The 19,529-nt window shown below is 47.2% G+C and overlaps 1 protein-coding gene across 1 annotated transcript in view; it reads right to left on the bottom strand.

Moving 5' to 3' along the window:
* Window positions 1–1,590: 1,590 nt before the first annotated feature.
* The window catches only part of LOC119388217 (stromelysin-3), a 40,488-nt gene continuing 22,549 nt past the window's right edge, over window positions 1,591–19,529 (bottom strand). The window contains exons 5-9 of the mRNA XM_037655884.1: window positions 17,471–17,629; window positions 16,359–16,493; window positions 11,352–11,488; window positions 4,298–4,621; window positions 1,591–3,528 (exon numbers count right to left, since the gene is read on the bottom strand). Coding sequence (XP_037511812.1) covers window positions 3,178–3,528; window positions 4,298–4,621; window positions 11,352–11,488; window positions 16,359–16,493; window positions 17,471–17,629 — 1,106 coding nt within the window. The 3' untranslated portion in view covers window positions 1,591–3,177. The remainder of the gene's footprint in view (window positions 3,529–4,297; window positions 4,622–11,351; window positions 11,489–16,358; window positions 16,494–17,470; window positions 17,630–19,529) is intronic.

Genomic DNA, 19,529 nt, shown 5'->3' with positions numbered 1-19,529 from the left:
TGAAATGGGTAGGACATATTAGCGACTGAATTAAGCATTCTTATTTTATCACAGGCGCGATAAATAACTATAGTTCCAGAGACACATGTGGTACGTAATTAGCGCTGTCACTGCAAGAAACAAAGAAAAAAGCGCTTTTGAACTTTGCCGTGATGAAAGTTGGCAGAGGAAAGTCGTAATGTATTTAGGCACAGATGGTTGCTGCACAGCCCGTCAAAGTTGGCACAATGGTAAATATGTTCAAATGACTTGGGAAGTACCAGCTATCACTACTGGTAAACCTCCTGGTGGGGCTCTATAGTGGACTAACCTTAATACACAGCTCAAAAAACGTATCGGTTGATGTAAAAACGAAAGCTCCGTGCTACAAGTATGTGGTCGCGATTCATAAGATGCGTTCATATCATCCACCGTGGGTCCTCGAAAATTGTCAGCGTGCATATACGCGTATACGTATTTTTGACTTAGTACATCGCCAGCATGCAAAAAACGAAGCTCCGAGTTTTGTCTGGAGAACCGCAGGATACATGAGGTTTGGCGAGAACACAGCAGATAATTTGTGAGCGTGGTGATCTACTTTAAGGTGGGCGACACATTCACGATGTTTTCCGACTGGTTCCTGCGACCATCCTCTTCGTGTCCACTGGCATATTCCACCTATAACTCCACCTGCGCCTTTCTGACGTGCGCTGTCGTTAACTCTATTATGTTTATGATCCCACCGTGCAATATGCCTCATCGACTGGGTTTCCTTTTCACTGGCGTCCGTACTGTCACGAAACGTATAACCACCGGTTATCGTCTCTACAAGACCTACTGAACATCTAGCTATATTGTTCTTCAGTCAGGATCGTCTTCGTCGATTGGGAAAGAAAGAAGCATAGTTAAAGGTTAATCATACGCGAGTCCAGTTTCTTGCACTATGGGGATGGGTTGCAAGGGATCAACAGGAAAAGGGGAGATGTATAGGCACGAGCTGTGCAAACAGTTCGAGTTAACCATTGCGCTTATGCAATAGGCCACTGAGGCCAGTCGATTTCGGAGACTTGATCATGCCCGAGTTGTCATTGTCTTTCGCTCTGCTCACCTACTATATATGTGCAGCCAACTAGCCGACAAGTTCCCCCTTCAAGGAGTTGACGCCTGAGATATTGATAGTAGTGGAAGCGCATACTTGAGACGGCCTTCGATTACCGTACACGAAGAAATGAAATGCTGTAGCAGTCACCTCTCACGTAAAACCACGCGTGTGCCGGATAGACAAGTGGCGCTGCCATAACTGCGCATGCGCAGATAAGTTTTGTGTGTATTCCGCCGCAGTTCATAGCCGGCGTTTGTGCTGTCTTGTGCTCTTGAGTCCGTTACACGTATACGTTCTCTTATGATGAATCCTTGCCAACTAGCTTTCTCTCGTTCTAAATATTATGCTACACAGAGATGAGATATTGGCAGTAGGTAGCGAGAGAGCAGGAAGGCTGGGTGGCGTGGCAGCCAGCAGAGGCACCACGCTTTTCCTGATCTCCCTCCGCTCCCGCATGTTACTGCAAAAGCCAGGTGGCTGGCACATGAAAGATCGCAGACAGAACAAGGCACAATGTCAAACGAGTTTAATGAATAAACAACCAACTACCGCGGGTATCGTCGACAGGTGAACGCCGTGGGAGAACCGAACGTTTTGGCGGCGAGAAGTCGCAACGACACATCATGCTGTCGCGGGTCGTGTCTTCGCAGGGACAAAACGCACAGAGGGGGATGAGTGATCAGATGCGGTAGCTAGGGACCGCCCTGGGGTCCGGCCGCCTTCTGGGCAGAGCCCGGGCCAGCCGGACGGATGGGGTGGATATGTGAGGGGTGGGGCGCCAGGGGGGGCGGCCTGCGCCCCTCTTGGTCAGTCTTTGGTGAATGGCGGCGGCACCAGCACACGCACTCGACGGCTGGTGCTCGCTACCTGGCACTATCACGCCACGCGCTTGTCACAATTCACTCCGGCTTCACACAATTCAGCCAGGTACGGCTCCTATGAAACCTCTTCTCCTTCGCTTATCCGTTCCCCGACAACCTCCTCGAATGATAGAGCTGAAGTTCGACGCCAAGTGACTTTACGGTAGCTAGGCTTGCACTGTGAAAAAGAAAATGACCAAAAAGATGGTCGTATCACACTTCACGTACGCTGAAGCTGGCTGATCGCTGAGCATTCTTCTTGACTCGTGTCAGAGCTTTACGCCAAAGGAGTAACAGCGAGCAAATGCTGTTGTGTAATTCTTAATACATTTCCGAGCCCGGATGGAACGAATTCATTAAGGAGAAGTGCATTTTTCGGGAACCGCACTCAGCAAGCACTATCACTTGTTTCTGTCCTAAACCAACTCGCCACTCACCCAGCACAAGGAAACAAGTAAAACGCTAGCAAAACGAGAGAAGAAAAAGATAACTTTCGCATGTCCGGTTTCTTCATGGAAGGAGCCGCGAATTCACAACCTCCTCCCGACACAGTCAGGAGGCTCCACGACACACACACACACACACGAGTTCTCACTGGAAAACTGTCCACGAGTGAAAAATATGGGAGTGTTTGCGTCATCCAAAACAAAGACCACGAAATCTTGAAGGGGCGCGTCCTCTTCAACGAACCAGATACTTGGTCCAAGTTTTCCGCCACCTTCATCTCTGCAGAACTCGTGAGGCCTTGCAGTCTGGTGAAGTTATGCTTAAATAACATTAAACACATTTCGAAGCCCACCGCGAATATATGGTGACGCTTGAGCATTCAGAAAACCAGGAAGACTGAAAACGAAGCCAGTCTTGCAGGCTAGCCGTACTTAACTCCGTCAACAGCTTGCGCATCACACATCATCAAAACCTGTGCTGAGTTCCAATAGCTTTCTCTGCGCAGCTACTAGAAAGTGGCTTTTCCAAAGTGGTCATGTGAGCACCGTCGTAATTCTCCTCAATCTCTCGAGAAGGATTCGCTTTAAGAACGCAGGTGTATGTATACACAAATGTTGGACGCGTCTTCCCAGCAGTCCAGAAAACTTGTGTGTGACTCGCATTGATGTCGAAAAATGCCCTCTCAGGAACGCTGCTTCTTTGCCTTGCTTGTGATGTGATCGACAGGCAAGGCGACTATGACGCAAGCGACTTCCAAAACTTAAGTTGTGCGCTGTCGGAGGCTGCACTTCACACGAGCGGCCTGAAAAGGGGAACCGCCAGGAGCACGAGCGCAGCGGTGCTGGAGGCCAGGAAGGACGTGCTGGCGCCGGCGGCGACAGTTGTCGGCGGCGGTGCTTCGGCGTGCCCAACGGGACCCAGTTCGGGCGCCTCGGGAGCGGCATCCCTCTGCAGACCCAGCGGGCGCACCGGGACCCTGGGAGCCATCGGCGCCTCGGTGCGGTCCAGCACGTGCGCTGTGGCACTTTCTGGGTGGCGTCGTGAGGACGCCTGCTGCTGAGCCATGGCGCTGGACATAGCCTTGCAGTCGAACCACCAGACCGAAGTGGCACGCGGGTACGGCGGGTCGCCCTTGTCGACCTGTCACAGGAATAAGCGTTTGTTATGCCGGATCAGTAATGCACAAATAACTTTCGCAAACATTGAACACCGCGTCGACTGTTTCCTTATTGCTGCAACAATAGGGCTACTGCTTTTGCGCGTGGAGGGATGATCGTGTGCTCTCCAACGTTCGCGTTAGTAAACTTTAGGTTGCGGTTACTTTAGTTCGCTATTTTTATCTCCGCAATTTAGTATTGCGCAATCCTTCAAGGCGGAGGAAGGGTTGTGAATTGGCATTCACCCATTTGTAGCGCGAAGCCACAAGCAAATTCGTACGGATGTTTTAAAAAAGTAAAGCTCCGTAGTTGACAAAAATTTCGTCTTGGTCCTGGAATCGAACCCGGTACCAATGCCTATTCGGCGTGCTCGCCCAGTTTCACACATTCATTGCCACTCTGCTCTTGAGGCTGAAGGTAAGAGAAAGTTTTCATGCCCGTCCAGATATATTGCTGTTCCTTGCAGGCACTGTTCGAGTAAGTTTAGTTGTTGCATCGTCGCTTAACAGGGGCGGCGGCAGGACTTTTTTTTTCCTGGAGGGGCACTAGTGAGTTCCTCAAGGGGGGACAGGGATGCGGGGAAGTTATGCTTTGTGTTTTAACTATGTTTGCCCTTAGGGGGGAGCAGGGGGGGGGGGTAGGTGAAATGTTTTTTTGCCCCGCGCTATCGCCGCCCCTTTCGCATAAACCCTTATTCCATCAGATGATATATCTGAATTCATACGAGTCGCAGCAGAATAATGATAACTCACCCCAAAGTCTTTGTCGTTGAAACGGTAGTAGTTTGGTCCCTTGAAGAAATAGGAGTAACCGTTCTGCCATTGAAAAGCTGCGTCCAAGTGTCCAGGCACCCCGTTCCAGTTGCTGACCGGTTGCGGGTAGCGGTCGCTTACAGGCACTTCGTTTCGGCTGTCGTACCGCCAGTACTGGTTCCCCTTGAAGAAATACGTCTTTCCGTTGCCGCTCCAGACGAGCGCTGCATCCAGGTTGTCCGGGATGCCCTGGAAGCCGACGCTGATCTTCTGCGGGTAGCCCTTGCTCACCTGCTTGTTGCGGAAGCGCCAGTAATTGCCTCCCTGCAAAGGAGAAGACGCAAGAGATTGTTTCTCGCGGCGAATGGTAGGCATGCAGTGGCATAGCGAGAACGTCGAATGCATCAGGACGTCGATGCAAGGCTGGTGAAAGGATGTAGTCCTCTCGACTTCGGTTGCATAGTTCAGCTGACGAAGGTCACAAACATACTGGATCACAAATTCTTGCGGTGGACAAAGTATTGGCCTGAAGGCAAGCTTCCTAACCAAAAAAGAGATGTGGCGGCCATACTTCGCTTCGAAGAAATATCGTACGCTATAATTGGCGGGCAGCCTTCATTGTACTACCCTTATAAAAATTTTTTAGATAGGCTATATAATGTTTGTACACATCTGTCGATAAAATCAATGGACGTTCTATAGCTGTGTTCTTTAAACTGGTCTATAGACAATCTATGAATTATGGCCGCACTAGTTTTTATAGACTAGTTTACAAAATAGTCTAAGTCTATAGATTGGCTATAGAAAGTTTGCAGGTTAATAAAAATTTATGCTTTTAGACCAATGTGTGCAGATTGTCTATCGACAAATGTCTATAGCCTTATATAAATCTACTTTAGTTTACTTTTCTCTATAAAATATCCAAAGACAAATGTCTATAGACTATCCATAGAGTATTTCTATGACCCAGTACATAGACTGTCTATGGACTTATGGCCTCACAAATAGACTGTGGTCTACAGATTTCCTAGAGGCAGTTTCTGTAGACTAGTCCGTAGCTAATGTATAAATTTATCCCAATAAACTTCGAAAAAAAAAAACGAGGCAAAGCACACAGAAAAGAATGACAAGCAGAAGCGCTGACTTATGACTGCGATTTAATCCGAAAAAGATACAAAAATATACAAACTTACGACAGAGCATGTGCGAAAAATAAATGCCGACCCATTTTTGCACACAGTGCAACGATGCTACTTGTCTGTTAAAATAATTTTTATTATACAGAAGAGGTATGGCTCATCAAACATAGAAAATATGGAGTGGCAGGACCAATATTTACCCATATTCTTCTCACACAAATACAGCAACAAGCAAAGTAGGCACTCGCTTAACAAGTTGACTTGAACTGCAACTCGCATCCACCAACGATTATTTACATATACGTGGCGTGCTACTTCGAATAACCTTAGTTTGGTTTGTGGCTTTATGTGTGTACTTACTGTTACTACCAGTACATAACGTGTTTCACACAAATCAATTGCCTTCCAGTGAGCCTCCTGGACAAACCTAATGAACGTCAGAAGGGGAATTTTTTCGGGCGCCTCGTTTCTTTGTTAGACACAACCAAATTATTCGAACAGACAATTAAGCCAGGGATAGCATAGGCGACATTAATTGTTGTCTTTAACTGTAGTGTAGTAATAGTGGCGTAAGTTGAAATTGAATAAAGTGGACGAAAGATCACCATCTGAATCCACAACCTTTTATTACGCGCCTGGTGCTCTACCAGTCGAGCTACAGCGGAAGGCGCTTCCTCGTTCACTTCGTCGGGTGCTTATGTATGTGTAATCCAATGAGTCGCAGTCCAGCAGCCGCACGTAGTCCAGGCGGGGAGTTTGGAACATTCATTTTTGCCAAAGGGCATCACGTGCCACTTGATCTTAGCACCAGGCAGCAGCTGACCAATAAATCATCGCATGCTAACTTGAGTATGCCGGGGCGAGGCCCTCAGCGAACCTACGAAAGAAGGGGACCTTTCCCATTCTTTTGGTTGTGCTTAAGAAAGAAACGAGGCCCTAGAAAATTCCCCTTCTTCCATTCATTCACAGCGAGGCCCTCGCCCCGGCTGACTTAATGCCTCAAGTTCGCGTGCGACGGTTTATCGGTCAGCTGTCACCTTGTGGAAAGATCACGTGACGCTCTTGGCGAAGAAGAGTGTTCCATACTCACCGCCTCGACTACGAGTGGCGCTGGCTAACACTCACAGAGATTACACATTCATAAATACCCAACGAAGTGAACAGGGAAACGCTTTCCGTCGTAGCTCAATTGGTAGAGCACCGGGCTTTCAAATACCATCAACGGAAAGGGTGATTTTACGTTCACAGTTATTCCATTTCAATTTATGTCATTATTGTACACCACAGCTAAAGCCAACAATTAAAGTACGCTGCACTTTCCCTTGGCTAATCGACTGATTTGGTTGCTTCTGTACACATCTAAGGTCTACACGAGCCGCGACCTTTACGCAGCCAGACTAAAATCCTCACTACAGAACAATTACGTCCATTCTTTGCAAAAACGAGCGCAGCACCGTAGACGGCGACGCAACTACATACACGTAACCTCTGAGCAGCACGGCGTATGTATGACAGCGTCGTGCACGTACACATGTCTCTCTGTCTGCACACCCGTCTACTTCGATAAAGTTCATTTGCACGTTAGTTCACTGTAACTATACTTACTGCAAAGATAATTTCTGCTGCATTTACACCATAGAAAGGGTACGGGGCGACCAGTATGTTTAAAAGCAGAGCAATTTTTATGGTGACAAGGCATGTGCAAGTCGCTTCAAAACGATCACGCACTGTATACAGCCAAGGAAGAACGGCGAAACAACGGAAAGCCTGCATAACACAAGCGCAGCATCGCGTAATCCAACGCGTAATATTCAGGTTATTTTTAGCTGTAATCAACGCACACGGCAAGCCGCTCCGTAGAAGTTTATAACGAATACTACAGAAGGAAGAGACACTAGCACAATGCATACTTTCGTATCGAACACTTCCTCTTGCACACCACCTCTGCTGTGGCAACTCGCCGCCCGGGCAGTCTTACCTACACAAAGTCGTTGTGCACAGTCACGCAATTTGGCAGCATTCTTGAACTCGCCGAACCGTGATATCCGCTCGTCAAAAGTATCGTCAAAAGGCGCGCGCTTGTGACCTTGTTCAAAGCTTCGCGCTCGTTGGGGCTACAACACATGGCCGCCAACGATTTCATGTCAAACAACGACACGATCTGATTGGCTCTCGCTCGGCGGGTGATTTGAACTGAGTTGCAGCTTCGCGCCCTCTTCTGTTCGTTCGCCGCACCGGTTCTCACTGTTCTCCCTTTCTTTATCGTGTTCGTTCGCGCGCCTTCACGATCCAGCAGCGGCAGTGCCTGAACGAAAAAGCAACTCCCAGTGGGGAGGCCGATGTCTCGACCGCGTCTGAGCGATTCTTCAGTTCTATTTCCAGTGCTTGCTGTTTAAACATATACAGGATATGTACACGAATGGTCCGTTTTATTATTATCTGTAGCAGCTGTTGTCCTTACGGCTGACTAAATGTGTCCGTGTGTATATATGATCACAAGCACGTGGAAAACCTGAGCCTTTGACAGCAAGTGTTCGCGGTGCCAATTGATATCACTTCGTATTGAGCACCGAGCCAGTGCCACCATCGATAGCCTCGCCCTTAGGGCGATTCAGCTGCAACTTCTTTATTATTGATGTTCCCTGTTAATTTAAATTAATATATTCTAAGCGGGACATGTAAGCAAGTGCGTATACACATTATCAATTTGAAATCGCCTACTGAAACACGATTTAAGATTACCTTGCAGGTCGTCGTAATGAAAACAGGAAAAAAGCATATTTGTTGAAGAACATCCTATATTAACATATTACGTTTTGAAAACATCGTGGAAATGAACAAATATTTATGAGCTACAGCTAATTCACAAAATATAGTTTTAACAAAATTCCTTTCTGGGCAAGATGATTCGTATAGCAAAAGAATGGCGAAATACTGTACACTGAATAGTAACAAAAATAGAAGCACTGAAGTGGGCCCTGCTATTTATGTCTTGAAAAAGAGCTGTTGTCCTGTGTTCACTGTGTGCCCACTGTCCCGCTTCGAAGCTGCGCTTTCCAGTATTCCACGAACTATGTTGGCCTTTGCATTGCAGCAACGAAGGCAGAAAGAACCACACACTCCTTGCAGTGATCTTAGTTTCTTTTATGAACTACCGTGTTCGTTAAACGTGCCCGCCTTTTACAATTAGACAAAACTCCCGACGTTCCGATGAGTTTTTATAGCATCGTCGCTCCCAGGAGAGCCAGAAGTAAAGAACCCGCGCACATAGGCGTGCTCAGGGTTCAAAAGAGAACATCCTTCACAATGGATGGAAAAATCATTAAAATGAAGCGATGACGTTCTCTCACAATAGCCTGCCTTCGTTTTTTAGTTTGCGTGACGTCTAGCGTAGAGTGCCCGATGGGACACTGAGTAAGGGGTGCTCCGTAGAAGTTAAACGAAAAGGTAGATAAATTGCGTAAAATACACACATGTCAGGCAAAATTCAATGAAAACCATTATAAGTGACAAGAAAATGAAATAAGCCCAGCTTAACTTCGGTCTTAGACAGTCTATAGATTAGGTATTAAGAACAAAACACAAAAGTAATCAGACATTTTTTGTAGACAGCCTGGGATTAGACAAACACAAGTAAGAAAACCTTATTGGCTTTTGTTTATCGACCTTCAATAGACTAAGCTTAAACAAATAAAATTAGACAACTTATTGATTTTTGTTTATAAAGAGTCTATAGTCGGGGATTAGACAAAAAAATAAATTATACCAAATTGTCTTTTGTCTAGACAATCTATACAATACAATTAGACAAAAGATAACATACGCTTTTTTTACTTTCGTTTATAGACAATCTATAGGATACAATTAGACAAAAAATTTCACCATCTCCCACTAAAGGGAACCATGCGGCGATGCGAAGGAGCGTATGGGTCGACTTAAAGTTCCGTTCATCACGGGCACCTTGCGCGATGTTAACGCGTTGTAGCTGCTGTTGTTGGTGTTGCTGCTACTCGATCGTCCCGAACTCTTGTTGGAGCACGCCACGCGGGTTCATCGCGCGTCTGCAGAATGTCGTTCCCCGACGCCATCACGTGATTACTGAGAGAGTGTAAGGTGGAGAGGACACAGCGTCTTACTCAGCCCCTTACACAGGCCCGAACGCGCTAGCACGCGCCAGCGCGTTCTGACTAGGATACAACGCGTTTGTTCATCGCGCGTCTGCAGAATCTCGTTCGCCGACGCCATCACATGATTGCTGAAAGAGTGTGAGAGAAAGAGGCCACAGCGTCTTACCCAGCCCCTTACACAGGCCCGAACACGCTAGCGCGTGCCAGCACACGTGGTTTTGTCTGCGTTACGGCAAGCTAGGACAGCATACGGCAGCCCGGGCCACTAAAGTGCTCTGCGCGTATCATCATCAAGGCGATCGCAAAGCAAGACCAAGAAGACTTCTCCTTGGCGCGAGCGCGCGCTCTGCACGTATCATCATCAAGACGGTCGTAGAACAAGACGAAGAAGACTTCTCCTTGACGCGAGCGCGCGCTCAATATCTTACAGATGGCTATGGTAGGTTTTAGAAAGCGGACGGTCGCCAATGGAACTACGGACAAAGCCCAGCGCAAAAGCTGCTTCGCATCTAAAAATCCGTAAACAGGGAATGGGTGCTCGAGCCGACGTTTCGACAAGTGGACTTGTCTTCCTCAAGGCTGGAAGAGTTCCCGCTTTGAGGAAGACAAGTCCACTTGTCGAAACGTCGGCTCGAGCACCCACTCCCTGTTTACGGATTTTTTAATCGCAAGCTTCCATCTTCCCCTTCCTGCCGTTTTTTTTAATTAGACAAAAAGCAACATGCAATTTGTCGACTTTTATCTATACGTTGTTAATAAATTTTGTTTAGACGAAATACTAAATCTACATAAAGGCAAACTTGTCAACAAGAAGTCTACAGGCGCTCTATAAATCCATTTTTGTAAGGGTATACTATCACTTAACTAATTAAAATAATATTTACTACAATTAAAAGATAATTGAATACAATCTTGAGCCATGTCAGAAAACGTGCGCCTGTTGCTTCGCACTAGGCACTCGTTTAGGTCCCTGACTGCGTACGGGGTTTACTGATCACTTAAGAAATGCTAGACTTACAAAAAGGGTTAGGTTATCATTAGATATAAATATTTCTGCCAAAGTTAAGCTTTGAACACTACTTCTAGAAAAAGTTGAATGCATAATAACTAAATTTCTAGTCACTAATCAATAAATACGAATGTAAAGCTTCGTTTTTGATTAGTTAACACAATTTTACGGCGTACTTTTTTTATTTCCAAATGCTTTTTTAGCAAAAAGTTTACCTGAAATTGCCTATTTTACGATAGCGGAATATTTTTAATTCGGCTATCGAATTAAACGTTGGGTAAGAACATCGGTCTGCCGGTCAAATAAAAGCTCCAAATTAAAAAAAAAGGAAAGAACACTTGTCACGGTGTCTTGTCCAGGAGCGCCATTTGTAGGTTTTCACAACGAACCCGCTGCCCCTCCTACAAACTCTCGCCTTATGCACACAATTAAAAAGTCAATTTAACGTCACCACGGATGCAAGGAAAGCCATATCGACCAATCATAACATTTTAGGTCCATCTGATTTTATTCTTTTCTGATTTGCCTACCGGTATCTGTCGATAAGTATTTGACAAGTCCACTCGTAATCAATACTGATTTTTTGACAATAAGAAAATATTTGTAGCGAAAAAGCTAGGCAGCCTGTGTTTTGTCTGAAGAAAGGACTCGAATAGAATAGGTCTCGACGCACATTGCAAGCTTCATTAGTTGGCTCGTGTTCGTGAGGGAACAAGCGTATACGGAGAGGTGTGTGCCAAAACGGGTGATTTGCATTCAGTCAACAGAGCACATCTTACCTTGAAGAAAAAGGTCTTTCCGTCGGACCACGTGAGCGCTGCATCAATATGACCTGGAAGGCCACCCCAGTCGTCCGATATCCTCCTCGGGTAGCCGTCGGCTATTCCGTCAGTCTCAATCTTCCAGTAGTAGTCGCCTGGACGGCATGCAACAAAAAAAAAAAGAAAAAAAAGAAAGCTTAGCGCTCGATCGCCGTATAGGAATTTGAGTCACTATAGGAATTTGAATCGCTGTCGTCACCGTGTTGAAATACTGCGAGTTTCAGGTTAAATCAACCTGTTGCTCTGCACACCAACACCATTCCAATGAAAAGGTGGGGTCCGACGGATGTAAACACTGTACAAATAGGTTGAATCAACTAGAAGGGCGCGCTGGACGGGCCTACAACATCACTGCATAAACAAAATCTCAGCTGTCCTAAGGTAGCATTTTCAGCTGTCGTGCTTGCTGAAGTATAGGGTGTACAACATACTATAAACATCGGTGGCGACCGTCTACAGTTAGGGAACAAAACAGAGACGAACGAATGCTTGAGTATACACCTACTGAATTACTCAACTGGCCATAGTTGAAAATAAAATTGACATCGGCACGGTAAACAAAGGAATACCGCTTGCGATGATGTGGAGAGCAGTCTTAACGAACTGTATAATGTACAGTCGCGCTCAATGTGACTTGCAACATGGGAACGCGTGGCCTTACGAGCTCAAACATTGCGCGCAGCTTCGAATAGCCATTATTACAACAACTAAATGCTGTTCTCTCACTTGGAGATGTTTCCCAAATAAGAAAATAGCATTTAGTTACGGAAATGAGGGCAAGTTGATGCCACGCGCAATATTTGAACGCGTGAGGCCAATCGCTCCCGTGCTGCAAGTCATACAGATCGCCACTGTATATACACGGCTAAACGTAAACGTGTAAACGTTCTGTTTTCCCTTGTCTAAACAATAACGCTTACACGCAAACGTTTTTATTCTTACTATAATATGCGGGTAATATTGCTCGTTATGTGTCAGACGTCACTCGTTGTTCTTGACTTGCAAACAGCACAGTATACTGTTCTGAATTTGCACCCTGTGACTTTTCTTCCTGATTCACAAAAATGGAGTTCAGGACGAAAGGTTTTGTGCCGTTGAAGAGATCCAGTCGGAATCGCGGGAGGTCCCTAAAACGCTCACACCTACAGGGACTTCCACGAATGCATGGAATCGTGGCAGAAACGCTATAGCATCGTTGGTATTCAAGGGGACTACATTAGAGGAGACGGTGCTGATGAGAAGTTATGGTTAGCACATTTTTCCCACAAGAGAATCACCCGAACAATTGGGTAGCAACTCTTACTGTTCAACGTGTTCATTATATATTCACTGCGATTACCACTGCCTCATAAAAGGGGCCCTGGACTTGCTCACGCGAAGCAAAACTTAAAGCTTTGTCTACTTTTCTGTATAAAAACGGAGTAAAAACGAAAATAAATTATAACATAAAAGATGTCGACTATTACTTTCTCTCGGGCGAATTATGCACTCAAGAGCGTCGAGACTCGGTGCTCAAACAGGCTTCGAATGAAGTCTGCCGCATCGAAAGGCTTAGCCTAATTAGGTCGTCGCACGCACAGTCCTTGCTGCAGTATTTCGCACTCAGTCGTGTTCTTTTGCGAGCGCTACAGTTTGTGCGCGTTAACTTCGAGTTCGCTTCGCTAGTGCTGAAACTCCCTAATGCCCCGCGCAGAGCAGGCGCCAGACCGTTCCGTGTTTAGTTGCACGCAGCACTCTCTGAAAGCTCAACGACGATCGTACAGGCTCTGTCACGTTTTGTCCGCGCTCGCAAAACTGTTTTCCCTTGTCCCGAATTATATAAACACCGCCTATAATTAGGCTCACAACAGAGCGCCTGCAGTGGCCACGATGAAAACTTCTTTGTTGCCAAGCACGTTCGCGAGGTCGCGCACTTCTTTCTCCGTTACGCAACATGGCTTGTTGTTGCCCATGAGAGCGCGCGTCTTCCTGCAGCAACGAGTAAGCGCACGCCTGTTGCACGCGTGGCATTTTCCGGAGGCTACCGCGAAATTGCGAGACTGCCGCCGCATAGCTTGGCCTTCGCTTGCGAAACCGGACGTTCATCAAATTCAACAAACGGACACCAAATAGCATCGCAAAATCAACGTATGCTGGTTCCAAATTACTTTTTTTCCTCCTAATTTTTATCCTTCGGCGGTATAAGGATGATTATTAGCGGTTAAAACGAAGCCCTAACTTGTATCTTCAAATCCGAGCCCAAACTGCAGTGCCGGTATACGTGATCGAGCGTGACCCCATAAATTTCGAAGATTATTATCGAATGCAGGAGTCTTAACTCAAAGCCTCTCAAAATCTTAGAGACATCGCGTTCGGTTCGTTTGGAGTATTCCATCGTTAGCGATAAACTAAACAGGAGGAGACGCAGTAAAAATTCATAACGCCAAGGGAAAATAGTGCAACGAGGTTTCCATTTGGCCGCACTGTTTGTAACTTATGAGTAGTATATATTAACGAAGTAATCTTGACAAGATTACATGGGTATTAATTAAGATAATTTTCTTATTAACCGTGGTTAATAGCACCTGATCGGCCGACACAGGTATATGAGACAGGTATATGAGGCAGGTGATATGGACCTCAACCTCTCCACAGCAAAACAGTTGAGAACAGAACAGAACAGATATGAGACAAGCACATGGCCTTCCACAGTTTCAGTTCTGCGGGAGTCCTTGTAGTGTACCGGAGGTCAATATCATACCTATTTTTAACTGTAAGATAACTCGGTTTTTCTTCGTTGTAAAGAAAGACAGTTTGACTAGAGTGGCGACTATATATATGACTGAATGCGGCGCACGATACGTAACAGGGTTGGGTGTCGAACGAGTTCGTGTGGTTTTCTACAAAAAAAAAAAAAAAAACTCTCCAGAAATAAACTCCTCCCTGGAAGCCTGTCATTCTGTGATTATTGACTCAGCTTCCGAGTAAAACCAATGAATTGCATTCAGTGCCTACAAAGACATGAATAGCTCAGCTTGTCACGAACGTGTCGGCCTGATGTGGTCGACGTTGAGTTTGGTCGCCAAAACTTCACTAGGGCATGGGTGAGAAGCGTCATTTAACTTAGAACTATATTAATTTCGAGACACACCGAATTAGTCCTGAATTTCGAGCTCGCAATTAGGTACTTATGTAAGGCACACGGGTCGCATAACACCCTCGCCCCCTCCCCCCTCTTTTTTTTTTTCTCTGCGTTTAATCTGCATCAGCATATTAAGCACCTGAAGTTTGTCGATGCGCTACATTGTACTTAGAGCGAACGTTTCCAGGTAAAAGAAAACGCAATACAGGCAAACTAGGCCACAAATACGAAATAAAGCCCACGTGTTTTCCCCGTCTATTTGTCGTGTTGGTCGAATGACTTCGTCGCAGGGTTAGCTAATATTAACGTAGCTGTGCATTTCGGTCGGGCTGCCTGTACAACTTGAGATGCGCAGCGCACAGTATTCGCCGCCATTATCGACGGTCCCTGAGCCGTGAAGGCTCGCTGCGCCATCCCTCCCTTTCTTTAGTTCGCATTTTTTTTCCTGCGATATTTTTTGTTTTTCTCCGTTTCCTCCACCGGTATCGGCAGCTTTTTTTCTTTTGGCTCGTTTAGCAGCAGCTAAGGTATGGGAAAGAAAAAGAATACAACAAAGACAGGCACGAGGAAAACTCGAGACGCCCCGACGTTCCAGGTGGGGAGATGCCAAGGTCGATCGACTGGTTAATCGATGCTGAGTGCGGATGGGGGCACAGCGAACACAGCTGCTGAGCGCAATGAAAAATAGCGCGACCTTTGTTCTCGAGCTCCCATTTTTGCTCATTTACTTTATTTCCCACTTAATGCTGTATGCGACCACAACGTTTCGCATTTCCGGACAGCTAGGGGACCTCAGCTTCGCGGCTGGCAGTCGAACGACGATGCATCCGCTGTCTCGGTCAGCCTTCGGAGACGACGCCGAACGACGTTTTTTCTATTTGTCTCTCTCATGGGAATTTTCCACATGCGTGAGGAATGAAAAACAGCGGCGATGTTATCGCGTTTTATCCAAACGCAAACTTGTATACAGAGCAGACAACCTCGAATATTTACGCAGAAACCGCTGCCAACGTCCTTTCGGCTATGTTTTTATTTAAGTCATTCATTCGACTTTTTAAAAAAATATTGTTTCACGAGGTAAGCCGGTAAAGTAGTATCGAGTTGGTAAATATAACTGGCACTCTCCTCGGTCGTTCTTTTCACAGCAGCAATATTTGAGATGCGCGTACGTGCGTGCATGCGTGTTAGCTTCTTTAATTATGGCTTCTTACGCTACTCATTTAATATAAGAAAACGAGGGATTGCCCTTTCCAGCAGCTCAGCTATTATATTTCCTTCTGTCCTCTGCTGAGTACTCATTCCGTAAAATTCTCTCTGCCGGAGGAACTCTCTCCCCACCTCTATCTTTCTCCCTCGTCACTGTTTCCTTCCCAACACTTTTTTCAACGGACGAGGAGGAGCAAACACCTTGATCAAATTCTGACTGAGACACATGGATGACCTCGATGGAGGCAGGTTGTTAGGTCCACTCGGAAATTCCTGTCCCTATGAGGGCCTCCCGGGCGTCCTCTGAGGGAGCTGGCAGGAGCTATGTGCCTAAACGTGAGGAAGTGCCGCTACTCTAGGCAGCCAACGTTACTGTCTTAACTTGGGCGTGCATGCGATGTATTATTCGAGTGCGACAACCAACGTATGAAGTGTTCTACTCCTGCGGATGCGGTTCACCTGCTGTGAACGTAGTGCCTTCGAAAACGAACGCACAAGAAACACTAACCGTCAAAATGCACTCGGGGCCTTTAGATGTTGCGAACTGAGCCTGACAAAAAGCGACGCATTTCATAAGGGTCACTCCCGCATGGAATGGGCTTGACGATACAAAAAAGGTACCGTGAGGAAACACTCACCCTTGAACACGTAGGAGCTGCCGTCCTCGGTCCTCGTGGCAGCGTCAATGGTGGCGTCCTGGCACAGGTCGGGACCAGGCTGCGCCGGCTTGCGACTTCCCTTGCTCGGCGTCTTGGTCGTCCTGTGCACGGCTCCTGGACGAACAGAATGTCGGGTTCAGGGCGACAGACGTGACCGCAAGCAAGACGTTAGGAGTGTGTGAGCTAGTGCCACGACATTCGCCGCATACGCAGTCGACAACTCAGCCGCTCGCTTGCCGAGTCATGCCAAGAGTCCAGTGCAGCTGGTATGTAGTTCATCTCTTTCATGCACAGTGACGCGAGTCAGAGGTCCTCTGTTCAAATATGTCGCCGTTTAAAGAGAAACCTGAACGATTGAGTTTTCTATGCGTGGGACAAGATACTCCGAACTACCTACACCCCCCTTTTTGTCCCTATGCGGGCACTGTGCACTCACTGTAAAGTTCGAATGAAACGACCTCCTTTCTACGAAGCACCGGTGCGCAGCTGTTGGCCATCAAGCCACATGGTTGCACCTTAAGCACCGTGTTGGAAGTTGCTTCTGTAGCTAGCAAGCAGGGAAATGTTGCGAGCCCGCAAGAAAAGAAAACACAAAACGAAAGCTTGCAAGCTGCGTCAGCGACTTACTGTTGCAGCGAAGCAACGTCGACCGCCTTTTGTTTTCTCGATGCTGCAACGCGATCGCCGGCTCCCGTCCGCTGCGTGCAGGCGTTCTTGGAGGCAAGCAGGGTGTTAGAGAGAAAGCAAGCACTATACTGTGTCAGTAGAGCCAGGCAGAAGCGCACACAGCTCGACGTGAGGCACGACGGGCAATGGAAAGCCATGCGGGTGTCGTTTTATTGTTGTTAATCGTGCGAGTTGTTAGCGAGTCCGCTCATTGACCACGACGACATGCAGAAGCTCGGGAGTGGGATGATGCGGGTAGCGCAGCAGTAAGCGGGCTCTCCTACGCGGCGGCCAGTAGGTTGGCCAATGGCGTCTGCGCTGCGGCGGGCTCCAGGAAGGCGGGAAGCGGCGGCGCCGGTCGTAGGGCGGCCACGCTGGCCGAGTAGGGTACCAGCCGCCGGGCACTTGGCGAGCACGGCCCTTACCGTAGAGAGCCTGGACTCCGTCGATGTCGTCGCGGTCCAGTTGGAAGCCCGGCTCGAAGCCTCGGTAGAAGGGGGCCATCAACGAACGTCGCACGTCCGAGTGGGACAGGCCCAACGAGTGGCCGAACTCGTGCGCCGCCACTTGGAACAGGTTCACGCCTGTGGTGAAAAAAACAAAAATATGCGCCTGTGAAGGGGATCGACGTCGCTTCCATTGACAGTGGCCCAAAGCTGAGCGGTACCCATGAAACGTGTGCTTATGTAGAATGATGCATCCTTCGCCTACATGTAAATCACTGAACGCATATTTATAACGCAGAAGAAGTGGTCTAACGTGTACGACGAGCGTTGTAGAGAGAGAGAGAGAGAACTCTTTACTGAACGGCAGAGAATTTAGCCGACTTATACAAATCACAACTTGCTACTTTGCTTGGGAAATTCTCCGCGGAACGTAGCTTAGCTTTAATTCCCCGCATTTGCATATATACTATCCAGATTTTCAAATCTACGTATTTCTGATAAACTATTAGTTACATTGCCCGTCGATGTTACGGCTGGCCTATTAGGCAATCCCGTTTACTGTGCGCACGCGACACGTCGCAACTAATAGACTCAGTCTACAACGCGCTTCAGCTTGCCATCAATTACTATACCTCTTGTAGGTGTCAGGCGTGACATTAACATAGAATGCTTGTGAACAGTGATGCTGTCACGAGCACTGACATCTATGCGTGCTACCAGGCACTCAATGCTATGGGCGAAAATGTCTATTTCATGGCGAAAGTTATATCGACAGCGGCGCTCTTTGTTTTCGGCAATCCACCTCACATCTTGCGTAAATTTTACCACAAAAGTGCCTTTTTTTCTTTTGGGAAAGCGATGCGCAATAGCTTTGCTCGCTCGGGAACTCGCACAACTTTTTACTTTACTGAATTATTCCAAGAACGCGAGATTCTCATCAAGTAAGCTCACACTCGTGGTCATGTTCCATCGCGTATTCTCAGAAGCAAAGGCGCTGTCGGGGTAACCTCGTGGCTTCCCACAGCGACGAGGCAGTCATCAGCGAGACCGGGGGGTTTTTCCCTAATCGCTTTATTGCACGGAAAGCTACGTGCGGCTGACCAGGCACGACCACGAGAGGGCGTTTGGACAGAGAAGACGGCATCTTCTCGGAAGAACGCCCGCATCAAGTTTCGCCTTTCTGTGCGCCGCTCGTGAGACAAAACAGCGAAGCGTGTTTGACTTCCGACGCGTACCTCGTGGGTCCAACGGTCTCGTTTCGCGCACGAAGCATCGAATCACGAGCGATAATGGGCACGGAAGAACCGCGTGCGAGACGCCGCCCCGCTACCCGTGCACTGCAGCAGTGCGCTGTTTTCATGCACGTTGCGAACTATAATTAGAAAATTCCCTTGTCGAGTATTGCTGTCTTGTGAACCACATTGCCTGCTTTTTTTAATCAATAATTATTATGCCTAAGGGCACTTTCGAAAAAAAAATGTTAACGCTTGGAATCTATAGGCAGACTTGTTGTAATCGCGCCTTTGTTTTTTTCAAGGCTTTTTGTTTCTATCTTTCTCCTAATTTTCTCTCTGTCTCTGCGTTTGTGTGTGTAGGGGACGGGAGGGGAGGAGGAGAAGGCTGCACACGAACAAATGCGTCCGATCCTGAAACCCGTTCAACGGCAGCATAGATATACTAACTTCTACGTCATCTTCTACAGCTTATCGAGAGTGCCAACAGGTTTCGCATGGTGTTGACTCCCGTATATGCTTGACCTGTTTGCTCCTAACGTTCTTCCCCTATTAGATCACACGGACACACAATAACACTTAGAGTAAGCGGCCAGGGGACGCTATATCCGCCAAACCACTCGCTTCGTGCGCGAGTTAATTGCAGGCAAATTCAAATGATGCTGGCCCCACAGGTAGCAATGTTCACACCATGTGTGTGTTGTTGCTCCAAGGACTTGTAGTGGAATGTGTTCAGGCTTCAATTAAGACCAGGATGCAGGTAAAACGCGCACCGCTCGGCCGACGCCGTTAGACCATCAGGGTCG

This window comes from Rhipicephalus sanguineus, chromosome 3, assembly GCF_013339695.2.
Source record: "Rhipicephalus sanguineus isolate Rsan-2018 chromosome 3, BIME_Rsan_1.4, whole genome shotgun sequence".
Classification (NCBI taxonomy): domain Eukaryota; kingdom Metazoa; phylum Arthropoda; class Arachnida; order Ixodida; family Ixodidae; genus Rhipicephalus; species Rhipicephalus sanguineus.
The sequence above is the reverse complement of the archived record's forward strand: the minus strand, read 5'-3'. Positions and strand labels throughout refer to the sequence as shown.